The sequence below is a fragment of the Opisthocomus hoazin genome, chromosome 1 (assembly GCF_030867145.1).
Source record: "Opisthocomus hoazin isolate bOpiHoa1 chromosome 1, bOpiHoa1.hap1, whole genome shotgun sequence".
Taxonomy (NCBI): Eukaryota; Metazoa; Chordata; class Aves; order Opisthocomiformes; family Opisthocomidae; genus Opisthocomus; species Opisthocomus hoazin.
This window is the reverse complement of record NC_134414.1, coordinates 131,003,798-131,022,436: the sequence shown is the minus strand read 5'-3', so window position 1 is coordinate 131,022,436 and position 18,639 is coordinate 131,003,798. Positions and strand designations below refer to the sequence as shown.

The window sequence follows — 18,639 nt, the reverse complement described above, 5'->3', positions numbered from 1 at the left end:
CTGGTCTCTCTCTCTCCAGTTACACGTTCATACAGAGCAAGTCAGAATAAACCCTGCATTTAGCAAAGCATTGCTGTGTCTTCTGAGAGACTGCCTAGATGTCAGGAGAACGACAATGAAGAGAGATACCATTACCAGCTGAGACTGGTGGCATTTCTGTCATGCCATATGTTGTGGATCTTGAAGACAGAGGCTTCCTTTCACCTAAATTCAAAAAGATAATCTTGCGTTAATAGCTTAATTGCCTCAGAGCTAATATGGATAGCACAGGATTCAGACAACAAATGTTGCATTGTTAAAATGGAAGCACAGGGAAATTTGCTTGCAAATCAGCTAGGCACTGCTGTGTCTCATGAACTGTTAGGCTCATATGGAAATCAATGTGGAAATCATGTGACTTAATTATCCATACTAATGAGAATTCTTATTACTACTGGAGAATCTTAGCACATGAAGTATTGCAGTTAGTAAGAAAACACCTTTCGATCCAGAAAAGACAGTGGGCCAGCCAATATAAACCTAGCCAAAACAGCTTTTCCACAGAAACATTATACAGAAATATACGTTAAGCGCTTAATTCCATCTCACAGTTAAGTTCTCTCAGCACAGGAGAAGAAAAAAACAACGGAGAAAGACAGGTCCACAGCTGGGAACCTCAATAACAAGAAAACTAAACCCAAGGGAACCGACCTCTATGCTCCCTTGATCCTCCATCTACAAAGACGAGTGACAAGTGCAGGTGAGAATTTAATTAATGGCAGCAATAAGTGGTATGAATTAAAGGGATGATGACAACTAAAGCATTGCAAAGCTTCCAAAAATAGCAGCAAGGATAAAAATGAAAAGAAAATCTTTACAACTAAATAAAGTCATGTTATTAATTTTACCCGGTGCCGTTTCTAACAATTGAGGTTCTGTAGTAATTACAGGCATGGGTATTTCCAACTCAGTAGTATCTCTAGCTGCACGAAAAAAGAAAAGTAAATACACCTGAGAAATAACATCATGTAAATAAATGAAGGAGGAAGATTTGGGGGAGAGCAACTTTACTTTCCACTGCTCTGTAGAGTATTATTTTTTAGTATTATTTACTTATTTACAAAATAAACCTCATTTTTTCTAGGTATTTTAAATACGCTCACTAACTACTTAGCTGAAGATGTTCTTTTAGTTTTCCCATGTATGCAAATATTCACAAAGAGTTTTAAAAACAATCTATACATAGTTTTACATGCACTTGCCTGAAATAGCACCTGAAAAAAACAGGTCTACAACTTAGACCACAGCTTTCTATGAAGTTAAGAAAATTTAGGAAAAATTGTGATTTCAGGAGATTAAAGTCTCTCGGTACCACTTCATTAAGTCACTTAGCTCTACGCAGTTTCTCAATTTTGGCCAATTTATTTCAGTCAGGTTTGGGCCCAGGTATTCCACATAACAGAATGAACTAACCTGGTTTAAAATCAGTGCCTGGGAGTAGGATGCTTTATAGAACAGTGAAGCAAAACTGAACTCTTGAAAACTGTATTAGGATGCCAAGAACCAGTAGGTTATACAGGAAAGAATTTAATAAACTATGGCTACATTGCTCAGAGTAAAGTTTTGGGTAATCAACTGCTTTTCTTTCTCTTCCACCTCCTCCTAGCCCTTCCCCATTGCCCTCACCATGCACATATTTGTTCATGTTCAAGCAATGCTTAAAAAACTTAAGCATCCTCACGTATCAAAGGCTACAGGAAAAACAACAACCTGTCTTCAAAGCTGTAACCCAAAGTATAGCTTAGTTAGAAAGGTCTGGCCTGAGATGTGTCTACTCTCTTATTTTAAGACAATACATAGGAAAAATCACAGCAAAACGTATTGAAAAACAGACAGAAAGAGAGAAAGAAAACAATCATTGTTACAAAGTATCATATCTTACTTGACTGTAACAGTCTTAAGCCTTGCAAAATTTAAATCTAAATTTCTTGACACACCCATTTGATCGATACTGCGTTATTCAGGCTCTGTAAGCTAGCTGCCATCTTGATTTAAAACTGTGCTGTGCCTGATCCCAGGAATTAGGATACTGTTACAGGATTTGAAAAACTAACACATAGGGCAACACCCAATGCAAGCAGTATGGAATAACTGTTTGAAATCACCAACATGGAAGCAGTAGTAAACCTTTCGGCATCAACCAACCAACCAAAAGGCTATGCTTCTGAAATAATATTACTATAATTTACCAGTGTCTGGTATTTCTGAAGCTGTAAAAGTTTGGGGAGTAGATGTAACATGAAGGAAGTCATGTGAAGCTGGAAAATAAAAACAAAAATCACGCTGTATTGTTTTGAAGTGGCAAGAACCATCATGCAACAGCATCATATTCTTTTATGAGCTGAAGAAACTTCTAGGTAGTATTTAACACATTATGTTCCGCAGAAAGGTAGATGCTGAAATGTACAATAACCAATTAGTATGACTTGAAAACAATTTCCGAAACCATGCATTAATGCACAGACACATAATGCAAGTAAAGAACAAATTCATTTCTTAGGACTGAGTACTTCAGCTTATCAGGATATTCCACTTAGAAAACTCAGGTGTGAACAGGTCTATTTAAATTTATTACTTACTGTTACTTCCAATTCAATTTTAAAGCTAAGAATTACATGCTGTAGTCAAACATGGAAAAACCTCCAAACTACTCGTTCAATACTTCATACAAAATGTCATAAAGAAAACTGCTATTTTATATTGCACTTTTGTACCTGCGGTTATTCATTTATGTCAAACTGAACAAACTATTTATTGAGAGGCACTATGTCTCTGAAAATTCCTAACTGTCAAGAGGATTAATCTTATGAGAAATCATTACCAGATCTGGTTGGTTGTACTTCTGTGGTAACAGATATTTTGGATTCTGAAGAAACGGCCTGTGTTTCCTCAAAAGCTGAAAAAAGAATCTGAGCTTAAAATGCTGAGAGACCTGTGACTCAATGGATTAGCATCAAATAGCTCAGTGAAGGCTGTGCAATTCCAGATGATGCTAATGAAAGCTAAGCAAGATGGCAGATGGCTTGAAAGTGAGACGTGAGACAACTGTGTCATGACAAAAGGAGATGATGGGTTGCAATAGAGTCCTCTGGCCTTGAAATTTGAGTTCCACATGCCTGAAAGAATTGTTATCAGCAAGAAATTTGATCTTATTACATTTTCTGGGATAAGAGCTGCAGCTATACAAAAAGAAATCAGCTAACAATGAGATATGACAATACTGTCTTCAAGCAGTTTTTAAGCCAGTAACCAATAGGTTTTTCAGCTGGTTACACAGATAAAAGAATCGTGAATAAGCAGCTCTCTGTGAGTGTAGCCAAGATTTTAAAGCAGACCTAAAAATTACCGTTTGCAATCTACATGATGCTAAGATAATGGAAAAAGAATCATGGAAATAATCTGCTGATTAACCATCTCCATCTCTCTGGTTTCTGCAGAAGGTAGAGAAATGGATTTCAGGGCTGGGCTCTGAGTAGCTAAGAGCAAACATGAAAAAAGTTTTATGACACTGAGACAGACACTCTCCTTGCAAGTGGTACAAAATCCAATTATAACTGTAACTAGCAAGTTTTTGCTTGATTTGAAGGTCTCTTCTTTCTATTTTTTTTACCTTATTCAAACTTTGGTATATATTCTCTAATTAGGCTGAATCCACATTACTTAAGAGGTTTTTCTTCACAGTGACACAGCTACAACCCGAACACAATACATTTGATCTTCACAGCACACACAGGTCTATATAAACTGGTTACTATTACATTACGTATAGCTATTTTAAAAGGAGGTGTAATAGGAAGAGATAAAAAAAAAAGTCATACAATGAAGTAAGCGAAATAATAATGAAAGTTAGTAAACAGTATCTTTTATGTGTTTTGCTGCAATAAAGACAACTACAAAGACATTCTGGTTATCTCACTTTGAAGTATGGATAACCTGAAGTGTGCCTTAATGAAAACAGGGGATCAAGGTGGAATTGGGCATTCTTACCTAAACGCCATCATGAATGAGTTTCCACCATGTGTAGGTTTTGCACTACTGCCCCTCTTCTAAGAAACAGATCCTATTCAACTGTTTGTACAGGCCAGTAATCACCATTCTTTCCAGTAAACTAATCTGCACCAGTCACTTACGCCCATTTAGGCTATGATACATTTGAAAGAAATAACTTCCATCTATATTTTTAATTAGCCTTCATCAAGATAAGGTTTTCTGAAAAGCAGTTACACCAGAATTTTAAAATTAAACTTCGCTGAATGCTTGAAATTGAGAAAAAAATTCAAACAACTAGGTATAGGGTTCATTTTTAATGTAGACAATATGAATATAAGCCAAAAAGTGATCAGAATTTTATTTCATATATTGCATCTGCTTTCCCATTTACTTTCAATCCAGCTTGTCACGGCAACAAATATGATCCCAGGTTACTATCCTGATATAGTTGGACTCAGCAGTTGGACCAGATGATCATTGTAGGTCCCTTCCAACTGGAACTATTATATTCTATTCTATATTTATAGAGAAGAAAAAAACACCAACAAAAGCCTCATGATTCACAGCTTTTGGCAAAAACCTCCATTGATCCATTTACATAGAGTAAGAACTATGAGAGATCTCCCAAAGGCATCAGAACATTGAAAGCATGTTAACAAAGCTATTTTTTCAGAAAAGTTTGAATTCCAAATATGCCGACCACACAGAAAGTCTATAAAGCGAAGTAGATGTCTCCCTATGGTACAATTGAGAGAGAAAAATAAAAAAGTCTTCAGGGGAACTAGGGCAGAATACAGGTCACACACACTTAAACTTCAGAAATTAAATTCTGCTTTCTTTGCTGATTTTATAACAGCAGGTGATCAAGGCATGCCGAGGCACAGTGCAGAGAAATCTCCTCTGTACGACCCCCGCCTCGCTCTCACAGAGTATTTTTGACTTCAGTATTGACTTCATGGGGAGCACAGATCCTCCAGCTGACCCAACGGCTGGGCCCAGCCTCACGTAATTAAATCCCACTTTTGCTAAGTGGAACTATTTGGTGGGAATGCAAGACATCAGAACAAAACCAGAATATGTGAATGAAACATTTATTTTGCCTCAACTGTTGTTATTATTTTACCTGTAGCACTCAGACAATCATAGGATTAGGTTATTTTTCCCCAGCGGAAAGCAAAAATACTTCCCATCCCTAATAATTTTCAGGCTTTCAGCTACATTTATAGCAAACAGGTTCCTAAATCACCGAATGTCTGTCTCTCTCTCTAGTGCTGCCTCTAACTGGAGTTAATCAAACTTCTCTCACTACAGTGAAAACAAATATGCATCCACAACCCCTCAAGCATATCTGGAAAAGAGCTGCCAAAAATTACAGCAAATTAAGAACAAATTGTGAAGATCTTTTTCATGTTCTTGAGAATTTAGTTCAAATAAGCATTGAAGAAGCAAGAGCTGTTCCTGGAAATTATTTTTAAATTTGGCAGACTGCATTACGTAAATGTACATAGTCTAAATCAACCAGCAGTATTATGTAACTTCTTGACTAATGCTTGGTGAAACATAAATCCATATTGACTCAAGGTCACTCCAGTTAACCAGTGTAATAGCTGTTTACATAGACAGCAGCAACAAGCAATTGTTTTGTTAGAATGAGATATTTATGACTAACATAATGACACAGTGCAGAGAAATACAGCCGTTATGAAAGCAGAGGTCTGGAGAAGTGGAGACACAGGATACGGTGTAGAGGAGTCCAGGCATGGGATGATAAGAGATGGGGACCAGGCTTGGCACTGGGGATCCCATGCCATTAACAGCTTAGTGATGGTCAGTTATAAAAACTGCACATCTGGAGCTGGACAAAATTTACTCTAAGGATAACAAGAACACAGAAATAATATCTAACATACACAAATGGCACCCTATATGGTAACTTCAGATCTAAAGTGTCTCTCAGGTGAAGAAAGAAAGAAAGGAAGAAAAAATGATCTACATGAACATCGTATTTCTCCCAGCACAGGACTCCAGAAGCTTATAACCTGCTGAAACATCCCCACTGATCACGAACACAAGCATGAAATCACCAAGCTTAGAACCCAGAGGTGTAGTGGAAGGGTGAGCAAAACACCAGGAAAAAGAGTAGAAACTAAGTTCGTGTGTTACTATTTTAATTATGTTACTGCTATTATTTTCTGTACATAAGTACTCTACCTGCATTAATATTCTTTGTCTTACTGTTAGAGTTAAATCTAGATTAATGATGATTCTTGACTTATATACTGCTAAGATTTCCATTACACTAAGAATAAATTCTTTGCTTTATATCATATATGTGTATATGCATACACAAAAATGTAAATACATACATCTATACACATATACATACACATAAATGTGTGTGTATATATATAAAATGTAACTTTAAAAAAAAAGAAAGAAAAGGTGTGTTTCCTGTTTGCCCATAAGAAGATTTTGATCCTAACATTTTGACCCTAACACAGGTAAAACTATTTTGAAAATGTGAGCACTGCCATACTTTCTCAAATATCAGGCCTTTCCAAAGTGTCCTGAAGTTCATCCCCAAACAACTAAAGGATGCAGAAATAAGCAAACAGTTATGAATATCCAAACCACAACAACATCTACAAATTATGGCCCTGTTTTAACTAAATATACAAGTATTTGGCAAACTACATGAAACCCACTGAACTGATGTTGGCTGGAACAGTATTCCAACTGTGAAATACAGTCAGCCTCAGAAGTGTATGGGGTACCTCCAAGAAAATTACAAAACTAACAGCATGGCTTTTAGCTAAGTATAAATTGCCATCATCATTCTATAGATAAAAGTTAGCCCATATATCCTCACAAGTTTGTTGGTTTTTTTGGTTTTGTTTATTTGTTTAAATGAAGCATTAATCTGGAGCATCCTGTCATGACAATACAGCAAAATCAGACTTAGAATGAAAGAAGAAAATTGCAAATATTGTGAAGAAAAAGCTAATGACTGCCATATTTTACACACAGAATGATATTCTTGCAGCTGAAGCATTAAAACCTACCAGCCACAGAAACAACAAAAGAATTAGATAATTTTCCACTGAAGTTTACTCTAATTTACAAATAAAGTAATTACCAAGTTCTGTCAATGGACTTTTTGGAGCATCAGAGATTCTGGATCCGGAAGGAAGTATTTCATTAGAAGCTACGATAAAAGAAATAATCAAGGCTTTACTCGATTAGGAATATTACAAGACACAGTATGGATCTATATTTTGGCTTATAAACCACTCACTCCTGAAACCAATGATGTTTAATAAAAAAGAAAAAATGTGGTTCCAACCTAGAAAGCAGGGACCCATCTTGATTAAATTTCATATTTTAATCTTTAAAAGCATGGCAAAAACCAAACAAGGTTCACTATGCTTAAAAAAAAAATGATTAAAAGTTAGAATGAAAATTAGATTGACTGATAGTTTAGCTTCAGTACATTCTGGAAATCTGCTTGCAGCTGTAATTAAGAAAAGACAAAAGAGTATGACATTAACATGAATAAATAGGATTATGTAAAAATGTGTTTCTTGAGAAGCATTAGCAGTCCTCTTCACGGGAAGATCTGTATTTCAGTCCTGCAAACGCTGATGATTTTTTCGTTTATCATACATCATCCTGTACTTATGCCATCTGTGCTTTAGAAAAATCTAATCAAAATTAAAAAAAAATAAGAATACAACCTTAAGTGTATATTTATGCTAATAATTTTGCATACTTTGGGTATTAAAATACAGGCAACAAAATCAACATTGAAGAACGCAGAATCGAATATGCAAGAAGTAGATACTGCTCCAAATCACAAAACTAACAACACTACTGATTAGATCAGAAATCTCTTATTCTGAGATCTCTCTATGAAAAAATCATTAGAGCTCTTTCTTCCTCCAGAACAAATACAATTATTTCATGTCACATGCAATATAAAATTCTCCTTGTACAGCACTGTTGATGCTACCTAAATGAACCTGGCAGAAGGAAACCAAGGAGGTAATTACCTCAATTCTGTCACTGAGGTTAATTTTACTGATGGAAATTTTATGTGATGTCATTCATGCAGATCATATAGACAGAAAGCATTAGTTTGAAAAATAAAATTGAATCACCCAGTCAAATCTGCTAGCAATATTCATATGTGTAACAGCCACAGTTCAGCCAGAGCTAGATGCATCCTGCTTTACATTTCGTGTCTAAGTCGCTGGAAACACAAAGGGAACCAGAAATTTTTAATAGTACTTCCTTTGGAGTCTATACAAAGGGGATGCAGCAAGTAGTAGAAAAATTCTGCTAGAGGTGAAAAAAGCATTTACTGTACAAAGAAGGTAAAAAGCACCAAAATTAGTTACCCAGTATGTTTTGAGTTTGCACCAATTCAGGTTTAGGCGTTGATTTAAATTCTTCAAGTCCATGGTTTTTCTCAGCCTGAGCTAGAAGAAAGAAGCTTTATTTAATTTAGAACCCCTCTCAGCTCTTTATCTACTGCCCAAAGGCCGCTGCTTTTCTTACCACCATTTTATGCCACCTGATTAGAATAATTTTCCCAGCAGTGCAACTCCTTCATGATTAACGTTTATTGTTGTTTTCAGATGTGAAGTCTATATGATGTTTTGGATTTATTTTGTTGCAGCAAAGGAAAATATAAGTCACAAAGAGCAAAGCTAAGATCAGAAGTTCACACTGTACTTCTGTTACAGCCTCCAAAATTCATTTTCATATGCACCATAAACAAGACCCATTACATCACAAAGTATATTTACAAATATTTTCCCTGCTATTCTGGAGGGTATTTTATATCCTTCTAGTACAAAAATTATCAGGAAAAGAATAAAGATTCAGGTATAATACCTTAGCCCTTTCATTTTTCTGATAATAATATAACAGGCTTTTGACTTTCATTCATTCTTCTAATTCTGTATCTTCAGAGTAAAGAATGTGCAGTGTATCAAACAGCCATTAAACATATCTAAACTTAATTGCTGACCACATTTAGTTTAATAAAATATCACTTTCTTTTTGAGATACAATAGAAAAGAGTTACTTTTGTTTTTCCAGCATGCTCTCCATGATTTTTCCACAATCTACTGAGCATGCTTCAAGCAAAAACTGATCATGTAGGTTTATAAGCACTTGATTTCATTTCCTGAAGAGAACATGCCATTTTCCAGATTCTAAATAGTTACATAGATTGTACTATAGTTACAAGCATTATATTATTTTCTGTTTTGGAGTATGGTGCTTTTCAGTGCCACAAAAGCTGCAGTCTCCATAGATGCTGCCTTATTAGGACTCATTTCAGCTTCTACTAACTCAGTCACAGTGCTGTTACTGTCATCAGTGGAAGGAGGATTTTGTTCTACAGAGAAGATAAAGCAATTTATCTCTATGAAGCCTGTGGGTGAAAGTTCACCCATAAGAGCCCCAGAAACAACAACTAACAAACCCACACCTCAGAAGTACCGCAAAAGCTAACATTTATTATTGGTGAAATGTAATAATGAAAAAAAACCCCACCCAAAAACCATAAAAATTAAATACAGAAATTTAGAACTCATTATGCTTTGGATTTTTTTAGAGGTCAGATGGTTTACATTCATATGAAGTGTGTCTCTTGTCAACTAAGTTAGCTGAGCAAGCTGAACAAGAAAAAGCATGCCTAGAATTGAGACAAAAGAAACCAAGCTCTCCTCTGTTTTCCACAGAATATTGTAGGGATGATGTGAAGCAACAGCAGACTTTTTTGTAAAAAAAAAAGAAACTGAAAGCAGAAAGTTTAGGCTTTAAAAGCTAAATTAAGAGAAAAAGAGATAAATGCTCCTGACTTTTCTAGGCCACCAGGTAAGCTAGCCTTAACGTGCTAGTTCAATGGTAGCTGCAAAGTAAATGGTTAACACAACCAAGCAAGGTAATTTACTGTCACAGCATGGAATACAGCAAGAATGCATTTAGGCAACCTTTCTTAAACTATTTTTCCCCTAACTTCTCTTGACCCTCTCATTCATGTTCGTCTCTTCCTCCACAACTGGAATAAATATATTCTGATGGAAGCAATAATCTCACTCCTTCTCATATCCCACATGAGCACAAGGGGAAGCCTTCAAGGGCCAGAAGGAGGACAAGAGGAACAGAACCTGGGAAACACAACAGTTATTCCTACTAAACATTAACCTTAGTCTGGATTCACAGGTGGTACTTTTCATTTCAAGTCCATTCTCTATTTCACAACATTACTTTGATAAATTTCTGGTACAATCCCTTACATAAAGAAATAACTTGGTCTTTTTTTTTTTTTTTTAAACTAGTTCTTCCATGTCCTAGACAAAAGTGCTAGTATTTCTAACTGTTGCTTAGCTCCAATTTCCCTGTGAAGTTAATAAAAAGACAAACACTTGATTAAACTGAAAGAAAAAATGTAGAGGTAGTCTGAGGTATATTAGACAGCATCTTAAAGACTGTAAGAAAAAAAAAGGCATTATGAATTTGTGCTGTTATGTTAGGAACAGATTAGTTGTAAGTGGAAAATATTGTAACAAGCCTGGCAAAAACAAAGCATGAAAGAGCTTACTAACCAGTCTTTCCATGGAAGGGCATGCCAAGGGAGGGGAGGCTTGAAATTAAGAAAATGATGGGATGCCTGGCTGACAAATACAGCAAAAAAAGTTACTGAACCGCATCACATCACCAACACACCCTTTGACAAAGACTCAGTTGAATACATGAGCAGCCCAGCTCATGGAGCCTTTCAGATAGTCCACTTGCTGAAATACTTCAAGCTCCTTTCTTCCCCTCTTGCATGACTGATGACACAATGGCTGCTACAGCACACAGCTCCTTTTAAATCAGCGTTCTGTTGCCACTTCTGGCACCAGTCCTTAAACCTCTCACAGCAAATACTTGCTATGCCTTACTCAAAGAATCCAGTATGATTTTCAAATAGGGAAGTCTGAATGAAATATAATGAAGTAGATCTTATTGCTAAGCTCAATTAATTGTGCTTATATGTCACCCTGTTTCTCAAATGCAACCCTTGCAAAAGGCTGATGCTCAGATCTCTGCTTAAGTTACTTGTGAAAGTCTGGCTTAAACGGTTAAGTATTCAAGCTATTTTTGCATACGCAATGGCTAGACAGAAATTACACTTGAAGAACTTTTTTCTTTTAAAGGATTCACTTTCATTTCCCTGTTTCCGGCCACTCAGTTTTTTTCTCCTTAACTGAAATACTGTAACCACAATGAATACATTCTTTAACGTAAATAGTGCAACATACTCATACTTTAACATGAGACACCGGTGCTGTGATCAACAACGAACGACTGAAAGGAATGGTCACCACAGAAAAAGAGGCATGGAAGCAAAACCACAGAGGAAGCATGACGTGGAAGATGAAAATTACTCTAAACATTTCAGTAAATAACTAATGGCGTGACACCAATAAGAATATGTTTAGTCTTAACAAATGGTTATATTTCATTTGTCACTAAAAAGACAGTACTTGCCAATAATTATCACGTACCATAAAACACACTATCTGACTTTATAAGCATATAATTCTGTATGATGTCTAGAGGTGACGATGTTTATGGTTAGAGTTACTGCATGTCAGGTACAGAAACAGAATTACAGAACACAAAAGAAAGGAAACAGAATGAACTGATTCTCTCCTTCTCTGGTGATATATCAATTCTGGTGTCAGATTTCACACTGTTTACCTGATTAACCAGTAAATTCCAGCACAAGGAATGATGTATTTTGATCAGATGAATGCAAGCCTGAGGACTAGGATCTTGTGGAAGAGGCAATTACATAAATTTATGCATTCAGTTCTCACTTTTACAAAATGGCAAAGTTCAATAAAATATATTTGCAGATTGCTTTTTCTGCAGTCACTTAGACAAGGTAAATAGTTTAGTAAAATATCCACAGAATTTAAGTCCACAAGAGACCTCAAAGTGTAAAACAAAAAGAATTTGAAAATAGAATTCTTTACAGTTTTTTTAAAAAATCCACACATTTCCAATTAAAAGCAAGCTCTATTACACATATGCTAAACTTGTAAAGTTCAAAGTCCCCTTTGCTAATAAATTCCTATGGAGGAGTATCTTTGTTTTAATATTTAGGATGAACAGAAAAGACCTATCCATATGAAGGTTTTGCAGAAAGGAGCTGATGGTTAAAACTAGAATTTGGCAAATACACTTATCTGTCAAGTGGAAAATAAAATTGTGCAAACATTTCCAAAGAAAAAAATTACTGATTGTTTAATCTAATAGATGTTTGTCAATTATTACATGATTTCGCTGCATTACTTCAACCTACACCTCTTTTATGGTCTTCATATTCTTTGGGAAGGATTGGTTTGTTTTTATTAAAGGCTGAGTTGGTCTGATCATGTAAATTACGGTATCTTTGATGTACTTCAGAAATAAAATAAATGCAGTCATATTTAAGGGCACTGTATGTGTGAATTGTGTGATGTCAAAGGCATAATGTTCTACACGACTGCAGCCAGCCAGAAAATTGTTTATAGATGGAATAGAGTAATGCCAGTAAGATCACATAATACAACTAAACTAAACCAAATAAAATCTTTGCTATACTGTTTCCTCATATTCTTTTTTTCATTTTAATGTCTTGCCACTGTTCAAGCCTCCTTTCTTCCCCTTCAGCAAAGAAGTTGGCAGAAGCCAACTATTGTCTCTGGTGACAGCAGAATGAAGACTTCAGTCTCAGTGATAGGATAAAAGCCAGGCTACAGAAAATGGTGTATGTCTACTTAAACAAATCCAAAATGTGGGTTGACAAGGTGGGTGGAAAGTCGTTCTTCATCATTTGGCTCTGAACAACTTAGTTCTCCTCAATCTGTTCACCTTCAGCTTGCAAATGTTAAAATACTTGTCCTACTGTTTAACCGTCTACAATACAACTTGTTAAGGTAGTCTATTTATGTAATACTAACTCGTCTCCTAAGCAAATGGGGGAAGAAAATCTTGCAAGTTTTAAAATTTCACTTCATGATTTTGAACAGTTTGAGAAATTAGCATCTGTGTATGACCTTTTAAAAAAATGGTATTTTTTTCAGTATTTTTTCAGGTAGATGACAAAAAAATCACTCTTTCAATTATACAAGTTAACATACACAGACACATAAGCTTGAATATGAGTCTAGGATCAAATTTTATATTACCTTACCATGTATGTGAACTCCCATTAACTTTATTTTTACTTTAATAGGACCAGTAAGTCCCCAGGGAGAGTGTGGTCAAAATGTGTTCAAAACTGAACTTCAATGGACTATCATGATGCCATCCTCTGCACCTTTGCAATAGAGCTTGTTACTGTGACTGTTCCATCTTAGTCTCATACATGCATTTTGCACAATCATGCTCTTTACCCATAATTTTCTTCTTCACATATTTCATGAAAGTCAGAAGTTCAAGGTGCATCAAAAGAAAACTCTTGTTTTGCCATTTTTTATAATTTCAAGGTATCCAGCACCCCACAAAGACAAGGTTCTAATTCTAAGAGTTCTTACAAACGTAACAATTGTAGCACCCGAAACTTTCCTCCAAACTTAGATTCAGACTTCTATCTCCATCTACCACTCCTGGCTACTAACTCAGCTACATTATCCTCCTGTTTTTCAGCTGCTGCCTTTAACTGCAGATTAAGCAACACAAAGATGGATTTTAGTTTACATATTTAGCAAAGATATTCCACAGAGTTTCTAAAAATAGAATTTTCATTACCTGGGAGGGACTGTGGGGAGATTTCTTGAACTTCTGGTGTTTTGGATTCAGCAGGCCATACTTGAGTTTCATTCTTAGCTAGAGGGACAAAGACATTAGACAGTAACTGCAGAGTTTTATCTGCTCTGTTCTAGTACACATTATTTCTGTCCCACTTCAGTTTGCCAAGCAAACCATCATGGATAAACGTGGAAAGCTCAATACCTTTACGAATCAATGAACTTCCACTGCACAATCAGTATAAGCATCTATCTAGCTATGTTAAATGCATGCATTTTTGGTATTGTTTTGTTCATGAAAAGATTCTTTAAAAATAAAATTTACCGCAAGGAACTTAATGTCTTACGAATAATTACTTTCACAGTGCAAAACAGCTATCAGCGTTTTTCATCTGCCTAGCATTTGAGCATTAACAGCAAAAATGTTTTTCAAAATTGAAAGATGTAACATAGTTCTAAGCATTATACAAGAATAATCTAATAAATTTTCAAATACATTGGAATTGTCACCTCCTTATTTTCCTTTATATTACTGCTAACAATTACAGTAGTATGACAATAGCCTTCTATTCCAACGAAGATATTCCACCAGTGAATATAGGGAAAATTGATTAATTTTTATTTGAATAAGACACCTGTTGGTTTGTTTTCCACTGGTAACTGAGACATTATATTTTGTGGTTTTTTTCTGGACTACTACTCTTTTAAAAGAAACAGTAAGTTTTTAACTAAGTGAACAAAAAAACATACTTTGAAAAATCGATAAATATGATATTCTGTGATGCATTATTTTGACTTTTCTAAATAATACAGAACTAGAACAGTTGCAGTATGCCAGCAAATCATAATTAGTCATAACTTCATACACAGCATAAGCCTTATTGCATTTTATTGCAGACATACATAATTCTTGGGTATCAGTGAACGCTATCAGTACAGATTTGGACAATGTGTCTTATTGTCAATTATTTTATACATTTAAATAATTTCTCAGAGTATTTTGGCTTTCCAAGCAATGACTCTTCCCTCTTTTATACTCCTTTAAAATCCAGTAGTCCCTTGTGTGTACACCCATGTACTTCATGTTCTTTGGTAAGGAACAGATAGTAAACAGAACAGAACAAAACATCACTTGTCTGCCCTGGTTATTTTCACAAAGGTGTTTGTATAAGCTACCATAAAGAGTGGCTCCAAAATGGCACCCCACCAACTATCTGTTTTAGACATCTCAGAGCATTTGAATTTAGAAGTCCAAGTTTTCTGGTCATCCAACTGAGGAAGGTGGACATCTCTAGGACAACTGAAGCTACCTTTGGCTTTTCCCCATCTTTTGCTACTGCACACACTACTGAAACCTTGTGACCTATCTGAAAACACAACATTGTTTTCCTGCAGAAAGATATAATTTTTCTGGTAGAAAATTAAAACAAATATAAAAGTTCTAGATACTGTAGTCCAAAACTGATATTGGAGGTCTTAAAATATGGTTTACTAAAAGCAAGGGGTATGAAAAAAAGATTTGTCAAAATATTGTCTACTGAATTTTAACGGTCCTTTTGTTACCTGCACATCATATACATGTTAAAAGCAAGCTACTACTGATAAACACCTTGCTTTCTATACTTGCTGTTCAAAGAAAATATTAGTTACCAAGTTAGCAATGTGATTAATTTTATTATCATGACTAGAAACCAGTAATGCTCTGTAAAGTAAATACTGCAATTATGTTTTTCCACTTAGCTTAAATTTTCAGTAGCCACAGATGATGTTAACCGTATTTGTCTGTTAAATGCTGGTACATACCTCCAGATACTAATCTTTAAGGAACTCAGCCTCATTTCAAACATATTCTTACTCAAACACATTCAAATATTATTCTACTGTGTAGCTCTACCCTTACACATACATAATAGCTTCATAGGAACAAGCACTGCTGTTTTCTCACTGCAAAGCAATCCATTTTGAGAATGTGCCATGGCCAGCAATGTAGCAACAGAGTAAACTAAACAAAGCAGAAATAAGACAGGAAAAAAATTTGACCCAGTTGTTCAGAGTTCAAATCAAGTATTAAGACTAGCCAAGCCAAAAGACATCAGCTCCAGAACTCTACTCAAGGGATCTGTGAAAGATGCACTGGGGGCATTATTAAGGTTTTTAAAGATAGCTGTATTTCCCAGTGCCATGTTATTCACAGATGATATACCAGCTTACAGATCTTAAAGAAAGTCCTCAGTTAATCTTTTACCTGCAGGTTTCAGACATATTCACAATATACATATGAAACCCGTACAGAAATGTTCTAACATTCTGGTTACCATTTTTTAATGGATTTAATTAGAGACTATAATAAGAATGTTTTCATGAAACAATTTCTTACATATACTCAAGCCAGACTCATATAATTAAAATTCACTGAAAATATGGTCTTTCAAATGGACACCCAAATTTTCTTTTTTAAAGACTTATATTGAAAGATATAACCTATGAAAAACACAAATTATATTGTTAAACAAAACCAACCCCCTAAAGACCATAAATATGACTTCCTCTTGGAAGTCTGTCCTCTGTGGATCAAAGCTACTGCATATTCTTTTAAACGGCTGTGAAATACCTTAACAACCTGCTCAGATGTTTTAAAACAAGTGAATTTCTCTGAATCCTTGTAAGTCCAAGCCAATCATTAATTAAACAGGTAGAAAAAAAGAAGGTAAGAGAGGAAAAAAAAATACTTTTCTGCTTGCATACAACATCTAGCATCACTATGCTTTTGATACTGCTCACGGACAATACAAGCTTAGTTCACTTCTGCTTACCCAGTTTTTTCCTGGATGCTTGAGGTATGTCATCTATTGTCAGGAGAGGAGGAAGTTTCTGCTGAGTTTCATTGAGACCTGGGACAATAAGGTGCACTACACAGAACGATGTGTGACATTAATTCCAGAAGAGATGAAAAATAAAAAAATACAGTCTGCCCTCTGACATATGTAAGCAACTACTACTGAACCATTGGGAGTTTAGTCTGAGTATCCAGGAAATGAGTTAGTTCTATTCAGAAATTATCACTCCCATTTAGTGCTCTTTCTCACTTACACCATTCACTGTATGACAACCATTTCACAATTAATCAGAATTGAAAATAATTCAACGCTGCAAAATACAATGCTACAGTATTGCAGTATCACTGATTCTGTGACTTCCTATCTGGTGGGCCAAGAAGACTCAACACTAAATGTGGTTAGTAAGTGTCTGTTTGACTCATATCAATACATTAAAACTCATACAAAAGAAACTTGAGTCAAAGTTATGTACTTATGCAAAGTATTTCCACATGTATAATGGACTAAACACCTTATTGAATCCAGGAATAAATTGGTCACAAGGTGCATGATGCAGTGAGCCTTTGCTGTCTACTTCAGGCAGACCAGTAGTTCACCACACTATGTACTATATGATAGACTTTCCCCTATTTTTATGTTCTAAGCCAATATCCTGTATTCTTATAGGTCAAACAAGAACAGAAAGCATAAAACTGAATGGCTTGAGGTAAACAATTATGCCCCGAGATCTAACATCATGCTCTAATTTCAAGGAAGATTATAATATGCATCACTATAGCCTATCATATCAGTACAGGTTTCTGTCTGTAGATGGTATGTTATCATACTACCTTAAAAATCCCCAGAAGAACAACCTCTGATCTCAAGATCCTTGTCACAGAACTTGAAGTATGGAAGAACTTCTTTGCTTAAAGAGTGACAGTATCTTATTTTAAATATTATGACAATAAAATTATTCTATTTCCCTTAGGCTACATCATCCTTGAACCATCTGTACCACCATAAAATATAACAAACACTGTCTGAACCAGCTGCAAAATACCCTTTGATATGCAAGGAAAAAACTATGAATATTAATAAAATTAGAAGTATTTACACAGTTTTAATTTTCAGCCAAAGATTAGGTAAAATAAGAAAAATATCTTCTAGTCACCTAATATAGCTCCTGGCAGAGAAGAACTATCTGATGGTTTTGACTGTGTCCGATTTTGAATAACTGTGGAGAAAACACAGAGGTATTAGAAAATCATTTAAAAAAACCCACAAAACAAGAAACAAAACCATACCTGAGGCAAGCCTCAGCATTCTGATAATCTCCCCTCAGCTTAATACTTGGAGATGAGAACACCATCCTAATTCTTCTGTATTTGCATTCAGTTTTAGAGACTGCAAACTGGGTTTCCTCTACATCCTCTCTTAACTGTGCATCTCTTCTTTCCCCTAGCATATCAGTTTTCTACCTTGGTGATAAATGACATTCTATACTTATGGTAATATGGGGCCAGCTCCAGGCCACCCTGCCATTCACAAGTCTTAAAAATAGATGCATGTGAAGTAAATGTAAGTACACTCATATTTTCATGGTAACGACCATACTTGCTTTCACACCACCCTTCAGTGTTTTCTTGTCCCTGAACTGTGAACGACCTCCAAAGACAATTTGTTTGATTTTGTTAATTTAAACTATTCACAATACAATTTCTGTCAGCAATTTTTAATCTGCAGCTCATTTCCTATCAGCTGTCTTTAAATAGTTAATTTTCAAAGATTATACTGCTATACTACCTCTCACTACAAGAAACAGGCATTTCTAAAGAGCAATATGCTTAAGTCTACTGTAGGTATTTCTCTCCACTCACCAGGGAAAGGAGAAGAAAGGAATCTAAGTCAATGATCTAGCTGAAGATACCCACAAAAAACTTTGGTAGCATGAACCTTATCCATACTGCTGCCCATCATGCCTGACTATCAAGTTATGC

General features: G+C 35.4%; 1 protein-coding gene across 7 annotated transcripts in view; it reads right to left on the bottom strand.

Annotated features, from left to right (window-relative positions):
* Window positions 1–18,639, bottom strand: part of ABI3BP (ABI family member 3 binding protein) — a 167,668-nt gene that overhangs the window by 87,969 nt on the left and 61,060 nt on the right. For 4 of the 7 annotated variants that reach the window (XM_075435929.1, XM_075435949.1, XM_075435960.1 and 1 more), the window contains exons 8-15: window positions 17,814–17,876; window positions 16,637–16,732; window positions 13,825–13,902; window positions 8,427–8,507; window positions 7,166–7,234; window positions 2,229–2,297; window positions 888–962; window positions 136–204 (exon numbers count right to left, since the gene is read on the bottom strand). In XM_075435929.1, coding sequence (XP_075292044.1) covers window positions 136–204; window positions 888–962; window positions 2,229–2,297; window positions 7,166–7,234; window positions 8,427–8,507; window positions 13,825–13,902; window positions 16,637–16,732; window positions 17,814–17,876 — 600 coding nt within the window. Of the gene's footprint in view, window positions 1–135; window positions 205–887; window positions 963–2,228; window positions 2,298–2,860; window positions 2,949–3,450; window positions 3,516–7,165; window positions 7,235–8,426; window positions 8,508–13,824; window positions 13,903–16,636; window positions 16,733–17,813; window positions 17,877–18,639 lie in introns of all 7 variants that reach the window. The other 3 variants (XM_075435991.1, XM_075435938.1, XM_075435982.1) reach the window with 3 other exon arrangements.